The sequence below is a fragment of the Podarcis bocagei genome (genome assembly GCF_964188305.1).
Source record: "Podarcis bocagei genome assembly, chromosome: 1".
NCBI classification, from domain to species: domain Eukaryota; kingdom Metazoa; phylum Chordata; class Lepidosauria; order Squamata; family Lacertidae; genus Podarcis; species Podarcis bocagei.
In genome coordinates this window covers 60,689,537-60,712,865 of record NC_138125.1, presented here as the reverse complement: position 1 = coordinate 60,712,865, position 23,329 = coordinate 60,689,537, and the positions used below count along the sequence as shown (strand labels likewise).

The window sequence follows — 23,329 nt, the reverse complement described above, 5'->3', positions numbered from 1 at the left end:
GATTTTTCACATGCCCTGTGCTTGGAATCTCCACCCAGTAATGAGTTTAATCAGAATTTCTTCTATAGATTATACTGAGATGGATCTATTTTGCTGACATGTCCAGCATATAATTATATTTTAAGTCAAAAATAAAAATCTCATTTCTGTATGATCAGTTGATATAGCCAAGTTATATTAGGATCTGAGTCTTACAGTCAAGAAATTTATGAGAGTTCATCTCCAGTGTGGTAAAAGGCAGGCTACCAATTCCAAGCTGTGTAAAACTTTGAGGGACATGGTTTTACTACAATAGAGGTCCATTTTCAGTGGTGAGGTGGAAGCTCATAGGATACTTGCTCTTAATTTATATTCTGACCAAGACATCTCACTGGGGAACCAGTGGGTGCTTCAAGACTGTCAGTATTTTTCAGGTGGGATTCAAGTTTACCTGGCAAATTGAGGCTGTGTAATTAAAGTCGATCTGCAGTTCTTGCAAAACAAACCCGTTTCCCCAAAAGAGAAGATTTTTATTTATTTTTTTGCAATAAGCGGTGGAAAAACACACTGGAAAGTGTGGCATATTGCTTAACGCAACACCATCCTATCTCCCTGTAAACAAATCAGGATGAATGCTAATTAAATTGCCATAGTTTTCTAATCTTGCTGCAAATTCGGCTGAATGCACATTTAATAGGTCATCTGGAAATGACCCAAATCTCTTAAAGTATTGCTTTAATAAAAGAAGGGTGTGCTAACACCTGCTCAGTTGTCCTTTACCTAGATCTTTATGGAAATTTCATGCACTTCTTAAGTACCTTAGCGCAAAGTCAAAAGCACAGGAAGAAATGTCTCCAAAAGACACTAAATCACATTTGGTTATTCCTGCACAAGCCATGCCACTAACGTTGACTAAAAAAGTTATTACATCTGCAACGTTGGTCAAAATGGACTATTATGAATTATATTAACTACTGCTACTACTACTACATAGATTCATATAGCTGCCCAGTAAATTCCAAAAATGATATACAATAAGAATGAAAAACAACAACAATAAGCAATAAATGACAGCAAAATACTTCATTGCATAAAGGCTGCACATTTACAGTTTGGGTTAAAAACAGTTTTAAAAGTCTGGGTAATTTTTTTTAATTCCCTAGCATTAAAAAAAAAGTGCATAAAAAGGGAACTAGATGGAAAAGTTGCTCCAGTCAAGGGGCCACTGCTAAAAAGGCCTCTGCTGTGGCACCCAGAGCAGGGCCTCTAAAGAGGATCTTAAGCTTCAGGTAACTGATCCCAGATCTTACATGCAGGAAGGGGTGCCAACCTAAATAAAATATTGGGGAGGCAGGTAAGGCCCGCCCCACATAATCACATGATGCGGTGCATGTACACCATTTGAATGGCAATGCCCATCAACATTGGGGGGCCCAGCACCTTCAAATATTTAATGGGGGGGGGAGCTGTTGACCCCTCGGCCCCTAGGAGTTGGCTCCTATGTATGCAGGTACCAAACTCCACCATACTGTGGGGGATCAGGATGCCATGCTGAAGAGGGAACCAGAGATGCTGTGACTGAGATAAGTCATGCATCTGAACTCAGGATAATTGTTCACTTGGATATGGGAGTTGTTTGTAGGGTCAGGGTTTGCCAACTCTCCATATCCAGGGAGCTGAGTTGCAAGCTTGAGGTTGAGCCTTTTCTCCAGGCTGTTCTTTATTTCTTTAATTACGCTAATGGCAAATTGGGAAGGGGCCTGCTCTTGCACTCAGGATTCTCTGCCAAAGCATTTCCCCAATGCATCAATTAAATTTGCACTTAAGTGAATTTCAACAGGGCCCTGAGCAAGGTTTGTGGAATGGAGCCCTTGGTAATGCTCAATGCTAATGAGGTATTTACTGCAGAGTTACAAGCCATTATTACCCTGCTTCCCTGAGTGATCAGGAGGGCTTCAGTCATTTTGTAGGGTGACCTGTTCCAATATAAAGAAGAGGGTGGGATGTGCTACCAAATAAAATTTTAACTCATGGGTCACCAAGACCCATTCTTCAAAGTATCTTAGTTTGTGTCTGATGACAAATATAAGATGCCATCTGCAGGGTTTTGTTTTTTTCCTGTGCAGAGGAGATTTGCTGATCAGCATATTCGGAGCCTGTGCTTGTGGTTGTGACCTAAGGATGTCTCTGGGCCTGGGATGTTATTGGCCGCGCTTCTGAGAGAACAGGGGAAGCAGGGAGGGTTCCCGAGGGACTTAGTCATACTCCTGAAAATAGGCACCACTGTGGTCTTCCCTTTGGATACTCTTGTGGTTTCTCGTATGTTTATTTTCCTGGGATTACCTCAACAGTGGCAATACTTCAGTATAAAAATAGGTTAAACTTTTTTCTTTCTTTTTTCATCCAGCTGAATCTAGCCAAATTCACTAGTATCAAAGATGCCCTAGGATAGCACTTGCTTAAATTTGTGAATGCATGTCAGTCCTTCGTAGGTGCCTATTTAATTTTGCAATGTGAGCTGATGCCTTCTTCGGTTTTACTGTAAAAATAAAAATCCCTTTCAATCTAAAGCCTCATCTGCACTATACAATTAAAGTTGTGTCAGGCCACTTTAGTAGCCGTGGCTCCCTCCAAAGAATCCTGGGAGCTGTAGTTTGTTAAGGGTGCTGTGAGTTGTTAGGAAACCGCTATACCCCTCACAGAGCTACACTTCTCAAAATAATCACACACGCCGTCTTCCCAGGGAGTTCTGAGGGCCAGACAGCCACACGCACCCCGGAAGGTCACATTCAGTCTGTGGGTCAGCGGTTCCCTGATTTACCACACTATTTGTTTTCTTATTCTATGCATAAGAATGAATATCAGGTCATTTTACTTTCAAGAGAGAAAGTCTAACAGATAGCGTCAACATGACATGCAAATACAGGAGTTCACAGTGTTCTTATTCAATGAAAAGCAGCCTGGGAGGCTGAAACAGAGGGTTCCTGTGGGATATTTACAAGGAGGAACCTGCATCTGAAATAGCCTTCCCCAACTTTGCGCTGGCTGGGGTTGATGGGAGTTGTGGTTCAAATTATCTGGAGGGCTCTAGATTGACTGATCTAGAACCTTCGAGTGGGAGCAAACTTGGGAGTGATTTTGCGCAGAAAAAACAACCAGCAGAGGAAGTGTTTAAAAGGACTCTCACCTGCTACAGCCTCTCAAGGCTGCTTTTCATTGAAAAAGAACATAATCTGGGCTTCATCACTTGCATGTAATTACTCGTTCGACTCTCAACTTTATTTCATGTTTATTATGAAGTTTTCCCCCCAAAAAAACCACAACCCTCACAGATATTCTTAGCCTGAGGTCCAGACTTAATTTTAGAAAACAGAAGAATTGTTTCATCACCCTGAAAACAGTTTTAAAGTGCTGTAAAAGCACTGTGTAAAAACACTGTTGCTATAATATTTCAGTTAATAGAGGGAGTTGCTAGGATATTATCTTAGTCAGGAAGTAAAGCTCGTTGCCATGAAGGAAAACTGACAGCCATTATGATACTTATATGCAAATAACATCCTGATTTCTCAACAAATTCCATTGAAGCAATGCTCCTGCGGTCCTACCACTCACACTCCCTGTTTGACACACAAACTTTATTTTACAGAGTTGAAAATCCGGATGGAACAGCTGTTGAGCTTTTTTAGGCACAGTTATAGAGCTTGCTGGGGGTGGCAAAGTTGTATGCCAAATGCAGCATTCCAGATGTGTCCGGGAAATTCTGGACATCTGGCAACCCTAGAAATTCTATTTCACACAATGCACAATCAGCTTAGGACATGTATTGCCACAAGTCAGGGAACCGGAGTCCCCAGAGATGACTCCAGTTCCCATCAGTCCGAGCCAGCATTCTCCATGAATAAGGATGATGGGAGCTGCATTCCACAACATCTAGCAGGCCACAGTTTTCCCATCCCTGCCATAACACATGTCAGTGACCAGAGTTGATTCCAAGTTTTGGATGGCTCTGGGGCAAGATACCCTCCATGAATCATGATGGGGAAAGGATTATAGCTTGGTTTCAGAGAATCTGTCTTGCATGAAGAGGTTCCACTTTTCAATCCCTGACATCTCCAGGTAGGACTGGGGGAGACTCTATGCTTTAAATCCTAGAGAGTTGATGCCAGTCAGTGTAAACAATGCTGAACTAGATGGACTAATGGTCAGACTTTGAAGGAGGAATCTTCCCACGATCCTATGGTCTGCCCTCTCTCCAGGAGTCTATGTGCAGCAGGACCAGGCTGTTCTTATCCATGTGCCCCCTGCTGGGATGTGGGCCCTTGGCAGATGCCTAAGCAACCCAACCCTTGATGCAGATCCCTGGCAAAAGCTGTTAGCTTATGGACCACTTTTGAAAGATTGGAGGAATTGATGAAAGACAGGCCTATCAATGGCTGCTAGCCATGACCAAAACAAGGCTTCTATGTTTTGATTACCACCTGCTGGGTCAGAGGTAGGGCTGGGTGATACATCAATATATAGTCCAAAACTAAAGTCCATATTGTGATATCGGTTTCATAGTTTTTGACTTGGCAATATATCATGAATGGGTGCATGTGCGGGTGGGTGCGCTATGCAAAAATCACGTGGGAAAAACCATGAAGCCAACCAATACCTCTATGGAGCTCCATCCTTATTTAATTCACTCTGATATATCAGTATATCATGATATTTAACTGATGATATATCACAAAGTTGAAAATCAGATATCACCTGGCCCTACTGTTCGCCTCTATAGTTCCATCCTTATTTTAAACATATATTGGTAATATTGTGATATTTAGCTGGTCAGAGGCAGAAGCATTGAACTAGATGAAGCTTTGCTTTGGTCTAAGCCAGCACAGCAGTCTTTATGTTCTTAGTGCAAAAACTTCTCTTGTCAACATCTTTTTGCTGGAAATCTTCCCAAAAGCCATTTGTCCTACCTTTTCATGAGCAATTGCAATGATGATTTCATCTATACTTAATAGAATTTATTGCCAGGGGAACCACGTGGCAAAGAGCCACCAAGGCAAAAACAATGCAATGATTTTTGCCAACCAATCTCATCATGGAGACTCAAAACCATCCCCTAAAGCACACCATTCTTGCTTCCTAGGATTTAATATGTTTGCATTGTAAGAAGCACTTTTGCATTCATAAATCATCTAATCTTGATGCTTTTTGCTTAAACTGCAGACATTAGTTACATCCTACCATTGGCTCAAAGGAGGAGTGATACCTAATCAACTATTATCTGCCTTAGATAATTGGGTGATGGAGCTAACTGGACGAGACCACCTTGTGAGAGGGCCAGTGTGGCTTTCTAGGAAATATATTCAAAGTAACACACACCAAAACCAAATTGCCTGAGTGTGGCCAAATGCAGCCTTTTACCATGACAACTTCATGTAAATAAATAAGGCAAAGTTTGTGTCATTTTAATGGTGTTGAGCATGGGACAAAGTCTTCATTGAAAATGCCTTCCAGGTCCTACACCACTTTGGAACAATTTCTAAGCATGATCTACACCAGGGGTCCCCAAACTAAGGTCTGTGGGCCGGATAAGGCCCGATGGACTAGTTTATCCAGCCCGTAGCAACCCCCGTTGCCCACTCTTACTGGTGCTGTGCTGCGCGGCTGCCCACTTCTGGGTTGGAGGAGCACCAGAAATAGCTTGCGCACATGCGCAAGCATTATTTGTGCATGTGCAAGCATTATTTGTGCATGCGCAAGCATTATTTGCGGAGCACATCCAGGTCAGGGGAGGCCTGTGCACATGAGCACAAGCTATTTCCAGTGCTCCTCCGACCCAGAAGTGTGCCAGAAATAGCGTGTGCGCATGCGTATGGGCATACAGTCCCCCGCCCTCCGGCCTGCCGCACGATTGGTGCTGGAGACACTGGCCCGAGGCGCGGTAAGTTTGCTGACCCCTGATCTACACATTCAATACAATCAGAGAACTACAAATAATATAGGTAAAGTGCTTTGAACATTAGTACTATAGCATTATTTTCCTCATCTTCAGTGGTCAGTGGACTGTATTAATTGCTTCTGCTAACCAACATGAGAGGGTGTTCATTTGTTTTTTGTACAGAAGACTCCTTCTTACCCCTGGTAAAGCAGAGTGGCTTAGGTGGAACCAAGTGCACACCACATGAGGGAGGAGTATTACAACATGCCACTTCTGCTTATACAGCCACTTCAGACATAAATACCAAACTGAATAATCTCAAACCAGCCTAACTTGTTTCCCGTTCATTACCGCTGCCCTGGAGCTATAACCATTTTTAGCACCCTTTTCAATAACGGCTGAGTTTTGTTTTTCCAATGGATTTAGTTTCTGTGAATTTAATTTTAATATGTTATTGTCCTCGGGCAAAATGAACATTCATTCAGAATGATATCATGTGTTCGCCCGCACCACCCCTTTCAAATTCTAAGGTGAGCTTCTAAGGCTATGGGTAAACGTGTACATTATGTGTCATTCTGTTACTCTTTGTGGGAGAAACCTCCTTTTAAGTACAGTACAGTCACAAAAACTGCAATTTGAAGTAGATTACTAGTGTAGGCATGGAAGTAAGGGCTTCACAATGTTTTCCCTTGTGCCATTTCTCTACTGAAACACCCTCCCAACCCACTATAGTTGTGTGAGTACCAAATATCCCCCAAGTTGCTTTCATTCACTGTGAGTATATTTGTTGACTTGGGCTGATGGGAATTGTAGGCCCAAAAAGCTGGAGGCCCAGTCTAGGGGAGGGTGGTATAAAATAACAAACTTCCTTTAATAGAAAATTGAAAATATTATAGCCAGTTTTCTCATTTCATTGAAAATATTAAGTGAGACATTTAAAGAAGACAAGAGGATTCAGTTATACAATATCTAGATTTCAAAGAGAAATTGTAGAGGACAATACCAAGCTATTGAAGAAAATGCATAGCTTGCTGTTAGAATGGGAAAGGATGAAGAGGTTAAATGTGTGATGATAAAGTGGGCGAGAGATTTGAGACATAATATCCAAATGTGTGACTGGGGAAAACTTTGGAAGGTGGATTTGAAATTTACTGCATGTACAACACTGAAAGAGAACTATATGAAAATGATGTATTGTTGGTACATAACACCAGTAAAACTTGCAAAAATGTATAGAACAAGTTCTAATAAGTGTTGGAAATGTAAAGAAAAAGAGGGTACTTTTTACCATATGTGGTGTGAGTGTAAAATGGTTAAAAATTACTGGGAAATGATATATAATGAACTGAAGAAAATGTTTAAAATGACCTTTTCAAAAAAAACCACCCAGATGCGTTTTTATTAGGAATAACAGAAAATCAAATCCCAAAGCAAAAGAAAAAACTGTTTATGTATGCAATAACAACATCCTGGATCTTACTAGCCCAAAGGTGGAAGGAAGATAAGATACCAACAATAAAAGAATGGCAATTGAAAATGATGGAGTATGCAGGAATGGCAAAATGCACCAATACTGCACTTTGTAGCATTTGCTTGGGCAGTTACCAGGTTTGGGGCACTTGGCAGCTGAGCTTTAGGCAATGAAGAGCAATAAAATGCTTCCTTTTATAAAAGGGTAATAATGGTCGTCATTGTTCTGGTTTGGAGCTACTTGGCTCTGACTCCTGACTGTGATCTCATGACTCAAAACCTACAAACACACCACACACACACACAAGTCTCCGACTCCTAGAGAACCTGTGTAGTATTTCAACTCCTGGCCAGATTTGAGATAGCATTTGCTACTTCTCAATGGGCTGCTGGCAAGATGATAGCTAAGGTGATGCATAGTTTTGGTCAGTCTGAGCCCCTATGTGCACATAGCTTCATTTTACAATCCACCCTCTATTTGAGGGCACTGAGCAATAGCACTTGATGAGCTGGTATGGGATGCCTTCATTTCACCCAACTTCTGCCATTCTAAGTGCTTTTCCATTATTGCCTGCTCTTGTTAGGGTCTATCAACAAGAATACTGAATCCAAATCCAGACAAGGCTGCACTCATTAGTCAATGCGGCTTGTTGCTTGGAACCTCAGCTTACTTCCACTCCTTATTGTGTTGCTCCATTGGCTGTATCCAAACCTGCTCACCCACCTGTAGTTTGGGTAGGTCTTTAGCTGACTTCTTATAGTAATATGCCCATCTTAATGTATTCTGATCAACTGGTCCAGCTCATTTGTTCTAGTCGTCTGGCTATAGTAAGTGGCACCTCATTGATCACAAAAATTTGCCCTTTGACCCATCAATACCTGCGCTGGATTCCCATCTGTACCTTGTGAAGGTGTTTTCTGGTGGTCTAGGATAGCTAGATATGCAACCAGCCCTGATTTCCCAGCTATGGCCAAAATTCTCTTAGCCATTTTGACAACTGATTAAACTTTCCCATTGCTCTGGGGATGGGCAAGTGAAGATGTCTGCTGATCAAATTCCCACTGCTTTTGGAATGTTCTGAAATGTTCTGACACAAATTGTGGTCCATTATCAAAGAATACACTGTCTGCCTTTCCATAGCAAGCAAAGTATTTCTTTAATCTCTTTATTATTGTCTCAGATCTTGTATCGGGCAGTGGATCTATCTCCCAAATATTGGATTAATAGTCTGCTGTGTGAGATGATCTTTCTTTTCCCATGTGAAAAAACCTACTCCCAGTTTCTCCCAAGGTCAGCTTGGCACCTCATGTGGGTGTAAAGTCTCTTTTTGTTGTCTGTTTGCGTGCGAGTTACAAAAATCACTGATTGTTTCATGTTTGCTTTCAGCTGGGCATTCATGCCAGGGCAGTATACACATTCCCTTGCTCTTTGGAGACAGCTCTCAATTCCCATGTGTGAGGAATGTACTCATTATGTCTAAGTGTAATGCTGCTGGAATGAAAACTTGATTGCCCCTATTTTAAAAAACCCATCTTTTACACTGAGCTCCTCTGTCATTGAAAAATAGGCTGCAGCTTCCACTGGGAGTCCATGCTTTACCCTGGCCAGCCTTCAAGCATAAAACATTTAACTGTATGTAGACTCTTGTCCTGTATTGCCTGTAAGCAGGACTGAGAAACTGGTAAATACTGCCCATGTGCATATTTCTTGGTTCCATGTCCTTTTCCACTGAGTCCTCTTCACTGAGCTAGGTGAAGTAAGCTCAGCATAAAGTGCCTGCAAGTACGAGATCTTCAACTGGGTGATAACGGATGTGCATGTCATAGTTTTATAACTGCATCAACATGCAACGAAGCCACTTTGGGGCACTCAGCAATGGTTTCTGCATAATGGTTTCCAGTGGCTTATGGTCTGATTGGACGTAGAGAGTCTGGCCAAACGAAAGGTGATGGAAGTGTTCCATTCCAAGCACTCCAGCCAACAGCTCTTTTTCAATCTGTGCATATCCTCTTTCAGTTTCTGATAGTGCTCTACTGGCAAAAGCAAATGGCTGCTGTTTCTGTAGCAAGGCATCTCCTAGCCCTGTCACAGATGCATCATATTGTAATACTAACTGCTCACCAGGATTATAATATCCTGGGATTATAATACTTTGGTACAGGACTCCTAGCTATTGTGTCCTCAGGTTTTGTTCAGTGGTGCAATGGGTCAATGCGCTGGGATGCAAAACAGAAGGTTGGTGGTTCGATCTCGCCCAAGGACGGCTGTGGGCAGGATTCTTGCATTCCAGGGGTTGGACTAGATGACCCTTGAGGTCCCTTCCTACTCTCTGATTCTATGATTCTATTCTTCTCAAATGCCTGCTGGTGACTTTCTGGCTCTTTGTATGTCAGCTGTCGGAGTGGCTCACTCTGATCTGCTAGTCCATTGCAAAACTTTGCCAAGTTGTGTGTCATTCCCAAAAATATTTGGACCCCCTTAACATCCATAGGTCTTGGCATGATCTAGAGACTTAACTGAACTGAATCGAACAGAGCTGAAATCAAACAGAAGGAAAAAATGGCTGTGTGACTCTGCTTTTTATAGAGTCACACTCATCTGCTGAGTCATTTACAAGAGGAACAGGAAGTTATATATCCCCCTGTCTCTGTCCACTCTAGGAAGTAAAGCATGTTGTAATTGACTGTGCTGAGGTAACACACCCCACATTTCCCACTATGTGGACAATCTGGTATAGTGTTAGGATGCTGTCAGCGGCTCTTGGCTGGTTGCCCAGGAAATTATAAAGTCAAGGAAAAGTTTCTTACAGTCCTTTTTTGTTCCAATCTTTACAGAGAGTTGTATAGAACTCAGCCTCTTGGATAATGGTGAATCTGTCCTGAGTGAATCTCTACCCCCCAGTCTCTCCCACTTCCTCACTCGTCGTCATCATCTCCTCTATGAGTGCCACTAAGTGCCCCCTGTCTTTGAGCTCTTTGCTCTCCTACTTTTAAGGCCTGCTGGGTTCTGGGAGATGGTGGGTCTGGAATGCTTTCTAATGACAACGTGTCAGCCAGCTGCACTGGCTCTCCCATGATTTTCCAACTTCCCCCCTCATCTGCCTCTAAGCCATGACCTCCCTCAAACCCCTGTTGTAAATCTATACTAACCTCGTCTTCCTCCTCCCTGGAAGGGTCAAGTTGGGGAGGCAGTCTCCACCATTCCTCCTCTGCCCAGTCTGTGACATATAATGACCCCAAAGACAGGCTTAGGACATCATCCCAGTGCTCAGACTATCACTATCTTCCTGCACTGCTTTCACTGCCTTTGACTTGTGCTCAGGGAACTATTGGAAGAGCTTGACACTAATACCACCTTCCATATTTATGAATTTTGTATTGAATTGCATTTACTGATATGTTATTGTGACATTGTTTTTATTAGGTAACTTTGCCCATTGTTGGGCTTGTTGTTTTTGATTCTGTGGTATATATTTTGGCTTGCTATTGTTGCCCACTGGCGGAGGAAGAGGAGTGCGGGGGGGGGGAACGCACCGCCCCAGGAGCACGATCCCCAGGGTGCCATCATGGCTCCGCCCCCACAGGCAGCGCACCCCACCCTCAGGACGTGTGCCCCGCCCCTGCGGGCAGCATGCCACGCCCCCGGGATGCATGCCAGCCCCACCCCCACCTGCTCTCCAACCCCAGTACTGGAGCGTGAACCTCCGCCACGGTTGTTGCCCACTTTCAATATCATAGTTATTTGGAAAGGAATAATCACTTTATCTTTGACTAATTCTTCACTCTAATTGCATACTTAAAAGCAAAGTCCTGGTCAATTAGCTGATTGTTAGATCACAAATTTATTGTACTGAATTTAGTGTGAAGCAAATAGAAAAACCCTTTCCCACACAATCCTTTTTCAGATGAGTAAGGAGGAGAAAGATATATTTGCATATGCTGTTGTGGGCCAAAACAGATCCAGGCAATCATAAAGAAATAAAATACCTAATAAAACTAAATGAAACTATTAATTGTTCATCATTCTCACCCCTGAATCTCATCATCATAGAAAGACTTGTTGCAATGTTATAAAATATGGATTCCATAAATAGCAAATATTAGTTAATCTTGAAAGTAAATAAAATGAAAGCTCTTTATAGCTATAGGCTTTGTAATTTATCTATTAAAAAATGGGAGAATGTTTAACTTTCCCCATTAAAGAACCTTCATTGCAAGCAGAATAGATACCCTCTTCTTTTTATTCCCTTATAATAGCAACCTCAGCTGCTTCTTTTCTTTTGTGTCTGACATCATATCACCAGAAGCAAGAATGCAGCCCATCACAGGTCTTTTTTTAGAAGAAGAAGAAGAAGAAGAAGAAGAAGAAGAAGAAGAAGAAGAAGAAGAAGAAGAAGAAGAAGAAGAAGAAAGAATCCTATTAAGCACAATAAATAGATATTCTTTTGTCCCTTGGGAAATTAATTTAAACGGGATGTGAAGAGAGACTGTAAAAGTACAATCACAGCAGAAAAGAACAATAAATAGTTACCTGCTTGGTTACAGTGTGGTGTGCAGCATTTCTTGTGTTACATTCACAAAAGTAAACTGAAGACATGACTCTAATTCTCATTTGAGGAGGAAACAATGCATAGCAATACATATATATTTAAAGAACAGGGGAAACGACATTCACCCATTTATATGTGAATAGCAAGGACACATAGGGAATGAATGCATCTCATCTTGTTTGCCCTGCATCCTCTAGAATTAGCAGCCAAAGGAGAATATTAGGATATAAAATATGTTGATCCAGTTCATACATCACAGTAAACCACAGTTAATGTTTTACCATGAATATTCCTCAGAGGGCTCTTTTGCTCCTCCCCACTTGCGTTAGGAGGATGTTCCTTGAGCATCTTTTAAAGACGCTCGCCCCTGATGAAGGCTGAATTGAACTGGAACCCATCAGGCTAACACAATAATAAACATTAATCCTTTCAAGCATCTTTCAGTTGCACTTCTCCTCTCTTTTTTTGTTCACATTGTTGACGATTTCCTCTTTTGCTGGTGTTTCCTGTTGGGAGAACACGGCAAAGTCAGGGATTGTGGTTGCTGGAATGAAACAAACCACAACCTCTAGTCCAGATGTAACATAAAGCTATGCAATCAAGCAAAGAAAGAGCCCCCTTTGGCATGATCAGGGTAAACTTTGGTTTACTGTGATGTGCGAACAGGGCCATTTTCAGTTTATAACTGGTAACAGTGAGAACTACTAAACACTCTCTCTCTCTCTCTCTCTCTCTCTCTCTCACACACACACACACACACACACACACACACACATCAAAATTGCTCCAAAATCTTCTGCCATGGCAGATAAATGGATATGTCAAGTGTCCCATGAAGTTAGAAACTTTGAAAAACACAAGGTTTATGCACTACTGCATATCAGGCTACAAGTATTGTCAAATGCTAGTACCTTTGCATAATAATTATGTTATCTTTTCAGATATCAGATACTGAATGAGTGTCAAGACAAAAAAACCTGGGATTTTTAATTAAAAAAATTGCAACTTCTGATAGAATATTTACAGAACTCCACGGCAAATAAGAATTTTGAGGGACATTTATTTATTTATTTATTTATTTCCAAAATAATTTTCTCTAAAAGCATAATCTTTGAACAAGGCTAGAAAATTTGAAGAGTTGTGTACCAGAGTTACAAAAGAGTTACTACATTTGCAACTGCCGTGTAAATTATGTAGTATTAAGTACCACAAGCATTGAATTGGGCAGGCAGGACTTCAACTTTGTACAAAAATAAAGTCCAGCCCTGAACTTTTTGTGAAATATTAGATTCTATATTAGCAATTGAGAAAATTCAAACACAGTGCCTTCTAGGCTATGATCTAATCCAAGCAGAATATTGTATAATTCCCAATAAAGACATTAGAAAGACTGGAAGAAATGTTAAAAAGAATTAAGGAAATGAGGAAGGATCCCAAGAGACATCTAATTTACCCTAGAGTAACCCAACTGTGGGACAAACTAAATGGTCAGATTAATGCTATATGCATCAGATCACATGTGAGGGCCACATGATTTATCAAACATAAGCAAGGTCAATTGGTGTGGAAACAAGTCCTCAACAAATAAATTTGTCTATCAGGGGATTAGGCAATTTGCTTTCCTGGTTGTTACTGCAAAGTTCACCCAGAAGCCTCCAATCTTGCTTCAGAACAATTGTGTTTTAATCTCTGTTCTAAATTATCCCACTGGTGTCCCTTTCACACAAGCAAAAATATTACTTGGTTTATATGCAGATTTAATCTGCAAAGAAAAAGAATTCCGCCCAACCCCAACCCCCCCCAAAAAAGAAAGAGATAGTGGTCATCACTGCTACAGGCATCATTTATGAGAGACAGAATAGCAGAGAAATTGTCTTTATTTCATTTCCAAAGTTACTGGTTTCTCATCAGATGCTTCCTGGCAACCAAAGAAATCAAATCCACAATGGCCTACTAGACTTTAAGAGGGGACTCCCTTGGAACGGAAATATAACTTTGAAAGAATCATTTCCTCCACAGTTTTGTATCTAACTCCGTGGGAAAATATAACCATGTGATGAGCTCTTCTAAACCAGTTTGGAATTATGTTTACTCTTAAATGATGTTTATTCCTGGAAACTTCAGCCAGTGACTTTATGTGCCAGGAAGATGAACCTTCAGGGGATTCTCAGAAACCACAGTCCTCGGTAGTGCTGTTTAGTTACGCTTATTCATGTCTCTTTGTTGCATAACTTTCTTCTCACCCTACCTCCAGAAGGTTGACTTCATTATTCATTATAAGTATCCGTCCAAAGACAATCGGTAATTGCTCTGAGTTTGCTGTGAGACTGCGGCAAATGAATGTTTGGACAGAAGAATGTCAATGGACCTGAATAACTGGTTCGTATCCCTTAATGGTCAATAGTCGGCCCATGTGAGTCACATATTTTGTTAGATTATGGGTGGGGAACTCATTGGACTCCAGCTCCCATCAGCCAGCCTGCACAGCCAATAGTCAGGAATGAAGGGATTTGTAGTTCAGCAACATCTGGAAGGCCACAGGTTCCCCATCATTGTTGGGAATTGCATGTTAATGGTAGAAGATGGCCGTGGAAAACAAGGCCAGTGATTTGCTTGAGCAGTCCCTTGACAGAGAGCTGCCGCCTGTGCCTACTCCTTTCTCATAAAACTACTAGTCGTACCTGGGTTTTTGAACAGCTTAGTTCTCAAATGTTTTGGCTCCTGAACGCCGCAAACCCAGAAGTGACTGTTCTGGTTGCGAACTATTTTTGGAAGTCCAATTGGCTGCAGGCACTTTGGTTTCTGAATGTTTTGGAAGTCAAACGGACTTCCAGAACGGATTCTGTTCGACTTCCAAGGTACGACTGTATTCGGGAGTGGGAGGGCCATCTCCTGCCCCCCCCAGCATTTCTTTGCCACTAATACCCCCAATAGCTTCAGTCTCCCTCATGTCTATTGCTTTCAGTGGGTCTGTGACTTAGTCAAAAACAAACCACACAGTCCAACAGGAATAAAGTTATCAACGCTGGTGGGAAATTACTCCAGAGTTTTGCAGTACAAATACCCAAATTAGTCCACCACCTCAAAATTACCCCCCCCTTTTTTTTTTTTTTGCTAACATGGCTTCCAGTGTGCTGTGTGGTGCATACAACACAAATTTGAAGCTGTGACACCTCCAAGTAGGCCAGTTCGGGTCTACCATCTGTGAGTCACATGTAAGTGCTCAAACTATTCATTACAGGAAGAAAAGGGAGATTAAAACCTAAGTTACATGACTACGTAATAGTTGTTGTTGTTGTTGTTTTTAATGTGGCCTAGAAGAGATGAGAGGCATTTGCAATTGCGGTAAATGTAAGTGCATTCCAAACTGACGGATGCAAAAACTCCTTTAAGCCTCGTGTGAAAACACCTTTCGTAAATAAACTTTGTGTTTTGGTTTTGGCTTTAAAAAAACACTTATAAAAGCTTGTCTATACCAGGAGGGAGGAAAAACCCAACCAGCAGGAACCAACTCAAAGTAGTTCTCTGCAACTGCTTACAAAATGCACTAACTCTACAGTCATGGCTATGAATACCTGACCGGCGAGTCATTAACTGGGTTGGGTCACATAAATGTCTTCTTTTCTTTCATAAACATAGTTGTTAAAAGAGGACAAGGTTGTGCACCAGCTTCCATATAATCTTTGTCTTAGGCACTTAAGTGAGATAGACGTTATCTCTGCCGTCCCACACAAACACTGGGCAGGAGCTGGCATGCTTTCCTTAACACAAGCTATTCATTGTGTATAATGGAGCAGATTACAAAGCTGGCTGTTTCTGAGGGTTGATCCTTTAAATCTCAGTGCTGTCCCAACCGTTGAGCAGATGCGCAATTTATCACTGGAGTCAGCCCTGAAGGAGACGTACAGCAGCCAGGGTGTGTGAGGGAGCAGCAGAAGTAGGTGAATGGGAGAAAGCAAGAGAAAACGACCTTAGAAGAAAAAGAAAAGGGCAGAAAAGGGCAACCGAAATGACCACAGGGCTGAGGCAATTTCCCAATGAGGAAATGTTGCAACATCTGGGGGTTTTTAGCTTAGGAAAAAAAGGCAACTGGGGGAGAATAATAAGAGGTCTGTAGAAAAGATACTTGATGTGCTGAAGAAGAAGAAGAAGAAGAAGAAGAAGAAGAAGAAGAAGAAGAAGAAGAAGAAGAAGAAGAAGAAGAAGAAGAAGAAGAAAATATTCATACCCCACCCATCTGGCTGGGTTGCTCCCAGTCACTCTGGGCGGCTTCCAACACTTATAAAAGCATAACATAACATCAAACATTAAAAACTTCCCAATACAGGACTTCCACCAGATGTTGTGCAGTTCTTTATCTCCTTGGCATCTGATGGGAGGGTGTTCCACAGGGAGGGTGCCACTGCCGAGAAACCCTCCTGCCTGATCCTTTATCCAGGAAGTGGATAAAGAGGAGTTTTTCTTCTCATCATACAGGAGGATGAGTGTCGTCCAACACAACAGTGGGAGATTAAGGACAGACAAAATGAAGTACTTGTTCGCACAGCGTATAGCTGAACCACGGAATTCGCTTCCACATGATTGCCGCTAATTTAAATGTCTTCAGCAGTAGGCCAGATAAACTCATGGAGGATAAGGCTAACAATGGCTGCTAGTCATGCTGGCGATGTCTCTTCTACAGTATCAGAGGCGGAATGCCAGTGAACATCAGATGGGGAACAAGGACTAGTCGCTTCCAACTCTACAATCCTATGATTCTAAGAGCAAGAGAGGGCTGCTGCACTCATGTCCTGCTTGCCGCCCTCGCTTGACATCTGGTTAGCTGCCGTGGGGAAATAGGGTGCTGGGCTAGATGTACTTTTGGCCTAAATCCCATGGGGCTTATATTATTCTCTTAATATGGAAAGGTTGCAGTGGAGGCTGAGAATCAGTATGAAGCTGGCAATGGGATGAAGAAGTTGGCCAAAGCAGTGAGCGGTAACCCAGAGAAGACTCATCATCAAAATCAACAGGTGGTCCTCAGGTGGTGACCCATTTGCTTAATGCACAATGTTCGAAAATCTTCTGCCTAAAAATCCTACCCATTGAAGGGGTGAAAACAGTCTAATGAAAGGCCCCATCTGCGCAATACCCTTAAAGGAGTACAGTGGTACCTTGGGTTAAGTACTTAATTCGTTCTGGAGGTCCGCTCTTAACCTGAAACTGTTCTTAACCTGAAGCACCACTTTAGCTAATGGGGCCTCCTGCTGCTGCCACGCCGCCAGAGCACAATTTCTGTTCTCATCCTGAAGCAAAGTTCTTAACCCGAGGTACTAATTCTGGGTTAGCGGAGTCTGTAACCTGAAGCGTATGTAACCCGAGGTACCACTGTACAGTCGTACCTTGGAAGTCGAATGGAATCCATTCCGGAAGTCTATTCGACTTCCAAAATGTTTGAAAACCAAAACACGGCTTCTGACTGGCTGCACAAAGCTTCTGTAGCCAATAGGAAGCTGTGGAAGCCCAGTCGGATGTTCGGCTTCCAAAAATAGTTTGCAAACCGAACAGTCACTTCCGGGTTTGTGGTGTTTGGGAGCCAAAACGTTCAAGAATCAAGCTGTTCAAAAACCAAGGTACGACTGTACTTTAAATAGTCATGGCTCCTCTGAAAGAATCCTGGGAACTGTAGTTTGTTAAAGGTGCTGAGTGTTAGGAGACCCCTGTTCCTGGCAGAGAGCTACAATCCCCATAGTTTCCTGGTAAGAGAGATTAATTGTTAAAACACTCCAGGAATTGTAACTCTGGCAGGCGAATAGGGGTCTCCTTACAGCTCTCATTTCCTAAATACAAACTAAAGTTCCCAGGATTTTTCAGGGGAAGCCGTGACTCTTTGAAGTGTTATGATTCTGCTTTAAATTTATTGTGCAGATGAGGCCAAAGTTTATACATTCATTATGTAAAAGTAAGATGGTTTCATTGCACATTTTGAATTGACTTTGGAGACATGCATCACATTTTAACATCCTTTTTATTAAACAAGTTTTGCGCTGTAGGGATTGCACAAACTCTGGCCTCCTTTTTAATCTTAGCAGAGGTTATGAACTTTATCTCTAAACTAATTCTTTCAATATTTGCTTTCGAACACCAGTATCATCAGTCTGGTGTGAAAACCAGCGTGAAAACTTCTTACTATATAATTAATAAATATCGCAAGAATAACAAAAGTAAGGCTGGCTAACCTCTGCCATTTAGCTCATAGTGAGGGTTCTTTTTACCATATAAGGTAATACAGCTTAACTCTGCTTATAATACAGGCATGAAATATGATGTTTCAAATGGTTAGAGAAAACACATTTCATCTTTTCTTGCCCATTTCCAAGGTTCTACCCCTAACATTTAGAAATCTGGCTATGGTTCTCGGACAGATTTATAGAGATCCCCATTTTTTTTTAACTTAAAAAACACTTTAATAGAAGTCCAAGTGAAAGAACAAAATATCAACTCAACAAGAAATTATTCTAGCCAGTGACCAAAAAAGTGAAACTCATTTAGCATAAGGAAAAGAAATCTGTGCCTATCTTCCTTCATTTGCTTAATCATTTATCACACAGGGGCTCTTGCAACGAGAGAAGTTACATCTTGTGCAGGGAGAGAGAAACAAAACAGCCTTGCTGGGCCTCCTGCTATGATCCTTCAGGATTGTATCATCCAGAATCTCATCCCATGGACAACTGGGGCTAACAACATGGGCGTAGCCAGGATTTATGTTGGAGCAGAGGGCAGGACCAAGCTACCTGTGATGCGATTGGTCAGCTCGCAGAAGCCACGCCTATCATTCAGTTGGGTTGCCAGTTGTGTCGCTAGAATGCACCACCACATCATACAAGTGACCTCAGTGAGCACTTCCATATCAAATATGCTGATTATTTCTACTTTTAGTTAAATATGTTTTTTATTTATTTACTTGATTTAGGGGGGCAGCTGCCCCCCTGTCTATGCCCATGGCTAACAGCATCCGATTTTGTTGCAACAAGAACTGAGAATGGGGCCTGTACAAATTGAAGTAAGCTGAGGCTGATATAAATATGTGTAGGCTACTTTGCATGAACTTGGCTCCAACTGTTTCTAGACATTTGGGGGTATTTGTAAGAAGGGCTTTCTGCCATGCATACCTGTTTAATTGCTATTTCAGCCATCCTCTTTTCAGCTTTTACAAAGAACAGGGGAAATAATATAACTGTTTTTGCTCCAGCCCGTCCTGCCCCAGCACCATCTGCCCCAGCACTAGTAGTCACACACTGCCCAACCACACTGCTCTCTGCTGATAAAACATGCTGAAAGAACACAGCAGAAGCTGCTATTGCAAATTAATTCTGCCGGAAGTTGGACTCTTTGGGGCCTACTTTCCCTTTGGATGATCTGCCTCTGGGCCTGCCAAGGGGCAAGAGCAGCCACCTCTTAATGGTTAGGCTGTGAGTGCACCAGATGAGGTTCAGCTGGTAGCCTTGTAAAGGGGGCTTTGTTTTGGGTTGACACACAGTATTTTGTTGCATCCCCGCTCCTGAAGTGGCTGCTTTTAAAAAAGAACAGCATTGCAACCTGTCTCACTGTGCAAGGTGCTTTCTTCTTGGGCCAGCACCTTGTAACGGATGTTGGTCCTGGTACCAGGGGAGTGTCATGGACGCAACGCTATGACCTTAATGCATAGATTTGTCTATGGTCTGCCCAGCCAGTGCAATGGCTCATGGGACAGAAATTCATTGGGGAAAATAAAAAGCAAAGCAGTTTGCTGGAATAAAGGAAAGCAAGCATATTAAGACAGAATTTAAACACTGTGTATCACAGAAGTGACATGCTAGGTCTACATTTATTACCTTGGATTTACCAAGTTCAACAACATGCCATTGAAATGATAAAAAGCAAGTTAGCCAGCTCATGGCCAGTGAGGCTGAACAAGCTGTTTTTGAGATATAGGGTCAAACCTGCATGATAGGAAAAATTCTTGGATTAGAGACTCTTTAAAAAGATGCTGGGCATTTCGTGTGCTCGGCAGTCTCATGGGTACCACGTCAGACTTTCTGTCTATTTAATATAGTGCTGTCTCTGTGCCTGGCATCTCCATCAAAGGTCGTATGCTTACATTGCCTGATCCTTTTAACTGGAAATGCCAAGACTTGAACCTGGGACCTTCTGCAAGTGAAAGGTGTTCTACAGATTGAGCTCTACAGACTACATTCCAGCCATGCAAAAGAGCCTCTGGTTGATGTCTTTTGCATCACCTGTTACCTGAAAAGTTTAACTGGAGATCTTAGGGATTGAACCTGAGAGCTTATGCATGCAAATCATTTGCTCTCCTGCTAAGGTATGACCCCACCTCAGTTAGAGAGTTGAGCTAACTGCATGTTTTCAAACCCTCAATCAAACATAATTTTAAAGCGTGGTTGGGCAGCTTGTGCAAATCAGGTGAAACTTATTTTCAAATGTCACTGAACATTAATTGAAAGTCGTTCAAAACTTACAAAGCCACTTTTTTAAAAAAAACCAAAAACCTCTGAGCCACACCTTAATTACCTTCATGTTTTCTGATGCAATTCCATTTTTGTCTTTCATTTCTGGAACAGTCTACTATCAGAGAGGAGTACTGGGACAGAAAGCAAACTTGCCCTTTCTGGAAAATGTATTACACTCACTTGTTAACAGGTAAGACAACTGCTCCATTGTAATATCTTCAATGACTACAAGTTTATGTATGTTTTTGTTGCAGGGGGTGGGGAGGTTAAAGTCGGTTTCATAATTTCTATGTACATTTTATCAATAGGAATGTCTTTTAATATTAACATCACCTGAAAATATTGATGGCTACACACAGTTAACTTCCATATGTAAAATCACAATGCATTTACTGGTAAAATTATACTAACAACATGCTTTAGTACAAAATTGTTCTTTCAAGATGAAAGGTTCAGTTGATGTCAGTTGAATGAAAGAAATGCATTAGAACAACATAATATAGATAAGAGCCTAACACCATGAACTGGAGAGCTCTGTCTGAAGAAAGAAGATACTGGATTTGAAACAGTTTTTGCAGGGTTTCTTAGGCAAACGATTATTTTGCTGTACTGTTTTATTTTAATCCAGATAGCAATACGAGTTTGGTTGGAAAATGAAGGAAACTGAATGGCAGATCATTGACAATGTGATAACTGTTTGGGCTAGTAGGAATGGCTTATTGTATATTTACGTTCTCTACAAAAGCACCTTTAAAACCAACATACTGTAGTCCTCTTTTAAAACTGGTACAAGTATTATTAAGCACAAGGTTATTTAGTTGTATGGCTATTCAGATGACACCCAGATTATTTTAGTAGAACTAATCAATGCTCTGTGGAAAATAGATATAATTAAATACCAAGGGCCTTTTTCTTTAAATGTAAGGAATTGCTAAAGTCCTCGGGTTACTGTTTTTCTTTTCTGAATCATGCTGCCACATGGCTATCTCCCTAGTAAAGATAGCAGGCTTAGTCCTAAACGTGAATAACAGTGACCATATTTTGAAAAGAAAAACACTTCTGCCCCTTTTAAGAACTTCGAACCAAGACAACATTCAGCAAAGCAGGATTTTTTCCTCTGGCTACTATGAGAAGGAGCTTCTTTCTGGCTGATCCACCATACAGTTAAAGCACAACAAATGCACATTTAAAGCACATGACTTTGTGCTTTAAATTAAATTAAATTAAATTAAATTAAAAATACTCTGTGGGGAAAGTTACAATTCCCAGGATTCTTTAAATGTGCATTAAATGTGTGGTGTATATTTTATGTACGAACTTTTCAAGGGATGTCTGTGGTGATCCCAAACTATGGGGAACAATTGTGTTAGCCTTTTCTGGGCAGGCACTCCTGCTATTAAATGGCAATCCCTGAGGCTGTGGGGGTGGGGAGGAAATCTTGTCTTGAAGTGACTCTGCAGCTATGAAACCGACTTTATATATGCAAAGAACCCTGCCTGAGTGGTCTATGAAATCCTGTGCAATACATATGTATAAACATTGTAACATAGTTTAAGTAACCCAAGATGCTCTAACAAAATATAGTCAGCAATATAAGCAAGGATTTAGAGAAACAGCAAGGAATAAAATCTCATTTTGCTTTGAAAAAGCTGAAGGTAGAAATAAAACATCTGGAATGGAAGAGAAATGGTTTGGAATGTGTTGAATCTTCTAAGAGCTAAAGTGACTTTCTACACCACCTCTGTATGTAATTCCTCTCGCTTTTGGCAGGTTTTCAGAATTCAAAATGTTGGTAGTTTAGGATTTCATGACTATTTCCACGGTGGCAAATTCAATCTCCCTTCTAGGTGTACTTAATAATCTATGGCATATAGAACTAGGAGTGGAATCTGTGGTAAAACTGATTTAGCCATTCAATATGGAACACCTGAGATGTACCTGATAAATTTGGGGGTAGTTACAGCGCTTTGCACTCCACCAATAACCACAAATACACACATAAGTATCTTGTTTCAAACCTACGTGGCAAAAGAGGTTTTCTGAAAAAAGAACAGGTGTTCATCTAGGGCAGGCATGGGGAACCTGTGACCCTCCAGATGTTGCGGAACTAAAACTCTCTTCCATCCTAGCCAGCATGGCCAATGGTTAGGGACAATGAGACTGCACTTCAGCAGCATTTAGAGAGTCAAAGGTTTCCTGTGTCTGATCCAGGGGAGAGGTCTTATTCCATTTCTGTGTGCAAAGTCAGCCAGAGGGCTTGACAGACAGCTATCTTGAGAATTTTAATAAGGAATCCTGCATTTAAAAAAATGCCTAAGATAACATGATATGGTTGAAGGGAAATATTACAAGTCCCATGTGATAAGTGCAAAACATGCAAACACCAAACAACAGTTTTAAAGCAGTTCACCCCCAGCAAAAAAAAGATAGCCTTCTTATTTCATTTAAATACTGCATTTTTCAGATAGCATATCTTGCATTAGAAATACAGTTGTACCTTGGATCCCAAACACCTTGCAAGTAGAACATTTTGGCTCCCAAACCCTGCAACCCCGGAAGTGAGTGTTCTGGTTTGCGAACATTCTTTGGAACCCAAACATCCGATGTGGCTTCCACGGCTTCCGATTGGCTGCAGGAGCTTCCTGCAGCCAATCGGAAGCTGCACCTTGGTTTCTGAACTTTTTCGAGGATGAACGGACTTCTGGAATGAATTCCATTCGACTTCCAAGGTACCACTGTACTGGAAATAAAAACTGATATTATCGACACTTCCATGTGTAACTTTACAAGCTTTCACAGGATGAGAAAGAAAGATTGGGATGATGAGGGTAAAATCAAAGTACCGCTGGGGCATGTGTTATGCAAAGGACTAAGGGCACCATCAGACTCTCACAGTTTTGCAGAAGGGA

At 41.5% G+C, this 23,329-nt stretch overlaps 1 protein-coding gene across 4 annotated transcripts in view; it reads left to right on the top strand.

Annotated features, from left to right (window-relative positions):
- The first annotated feature begins 20,514 nt into the window (after positions 1 to 20,514).
- The window catches only part of ANO1 (anoctamin 1), a 159,890-nt gene continuing 157,075 nt past the window's right edge, over positions 20,515 to 23,329 (top strand). For 3 of the 4 annotated variants that reach the window (XM_081164000.1, XM_081163997.1, XM_081163998.1), the window contains exon 1: positions 20,532 to 20,610. In XM_081164000.1, the coding sequence (XP_081020126.1) occupies positions 20,586 to 20,610 (25 nt within the window). In that variant the 5' untranslated portion in view covers positions 20,532 to 20,585. Of the gene's footprint in view, positions 20,611 to 23,329 lie in introns of all 4 variants that reach the window. The other variant, XM_081163996.1, reaches the window with a different exon arrangement.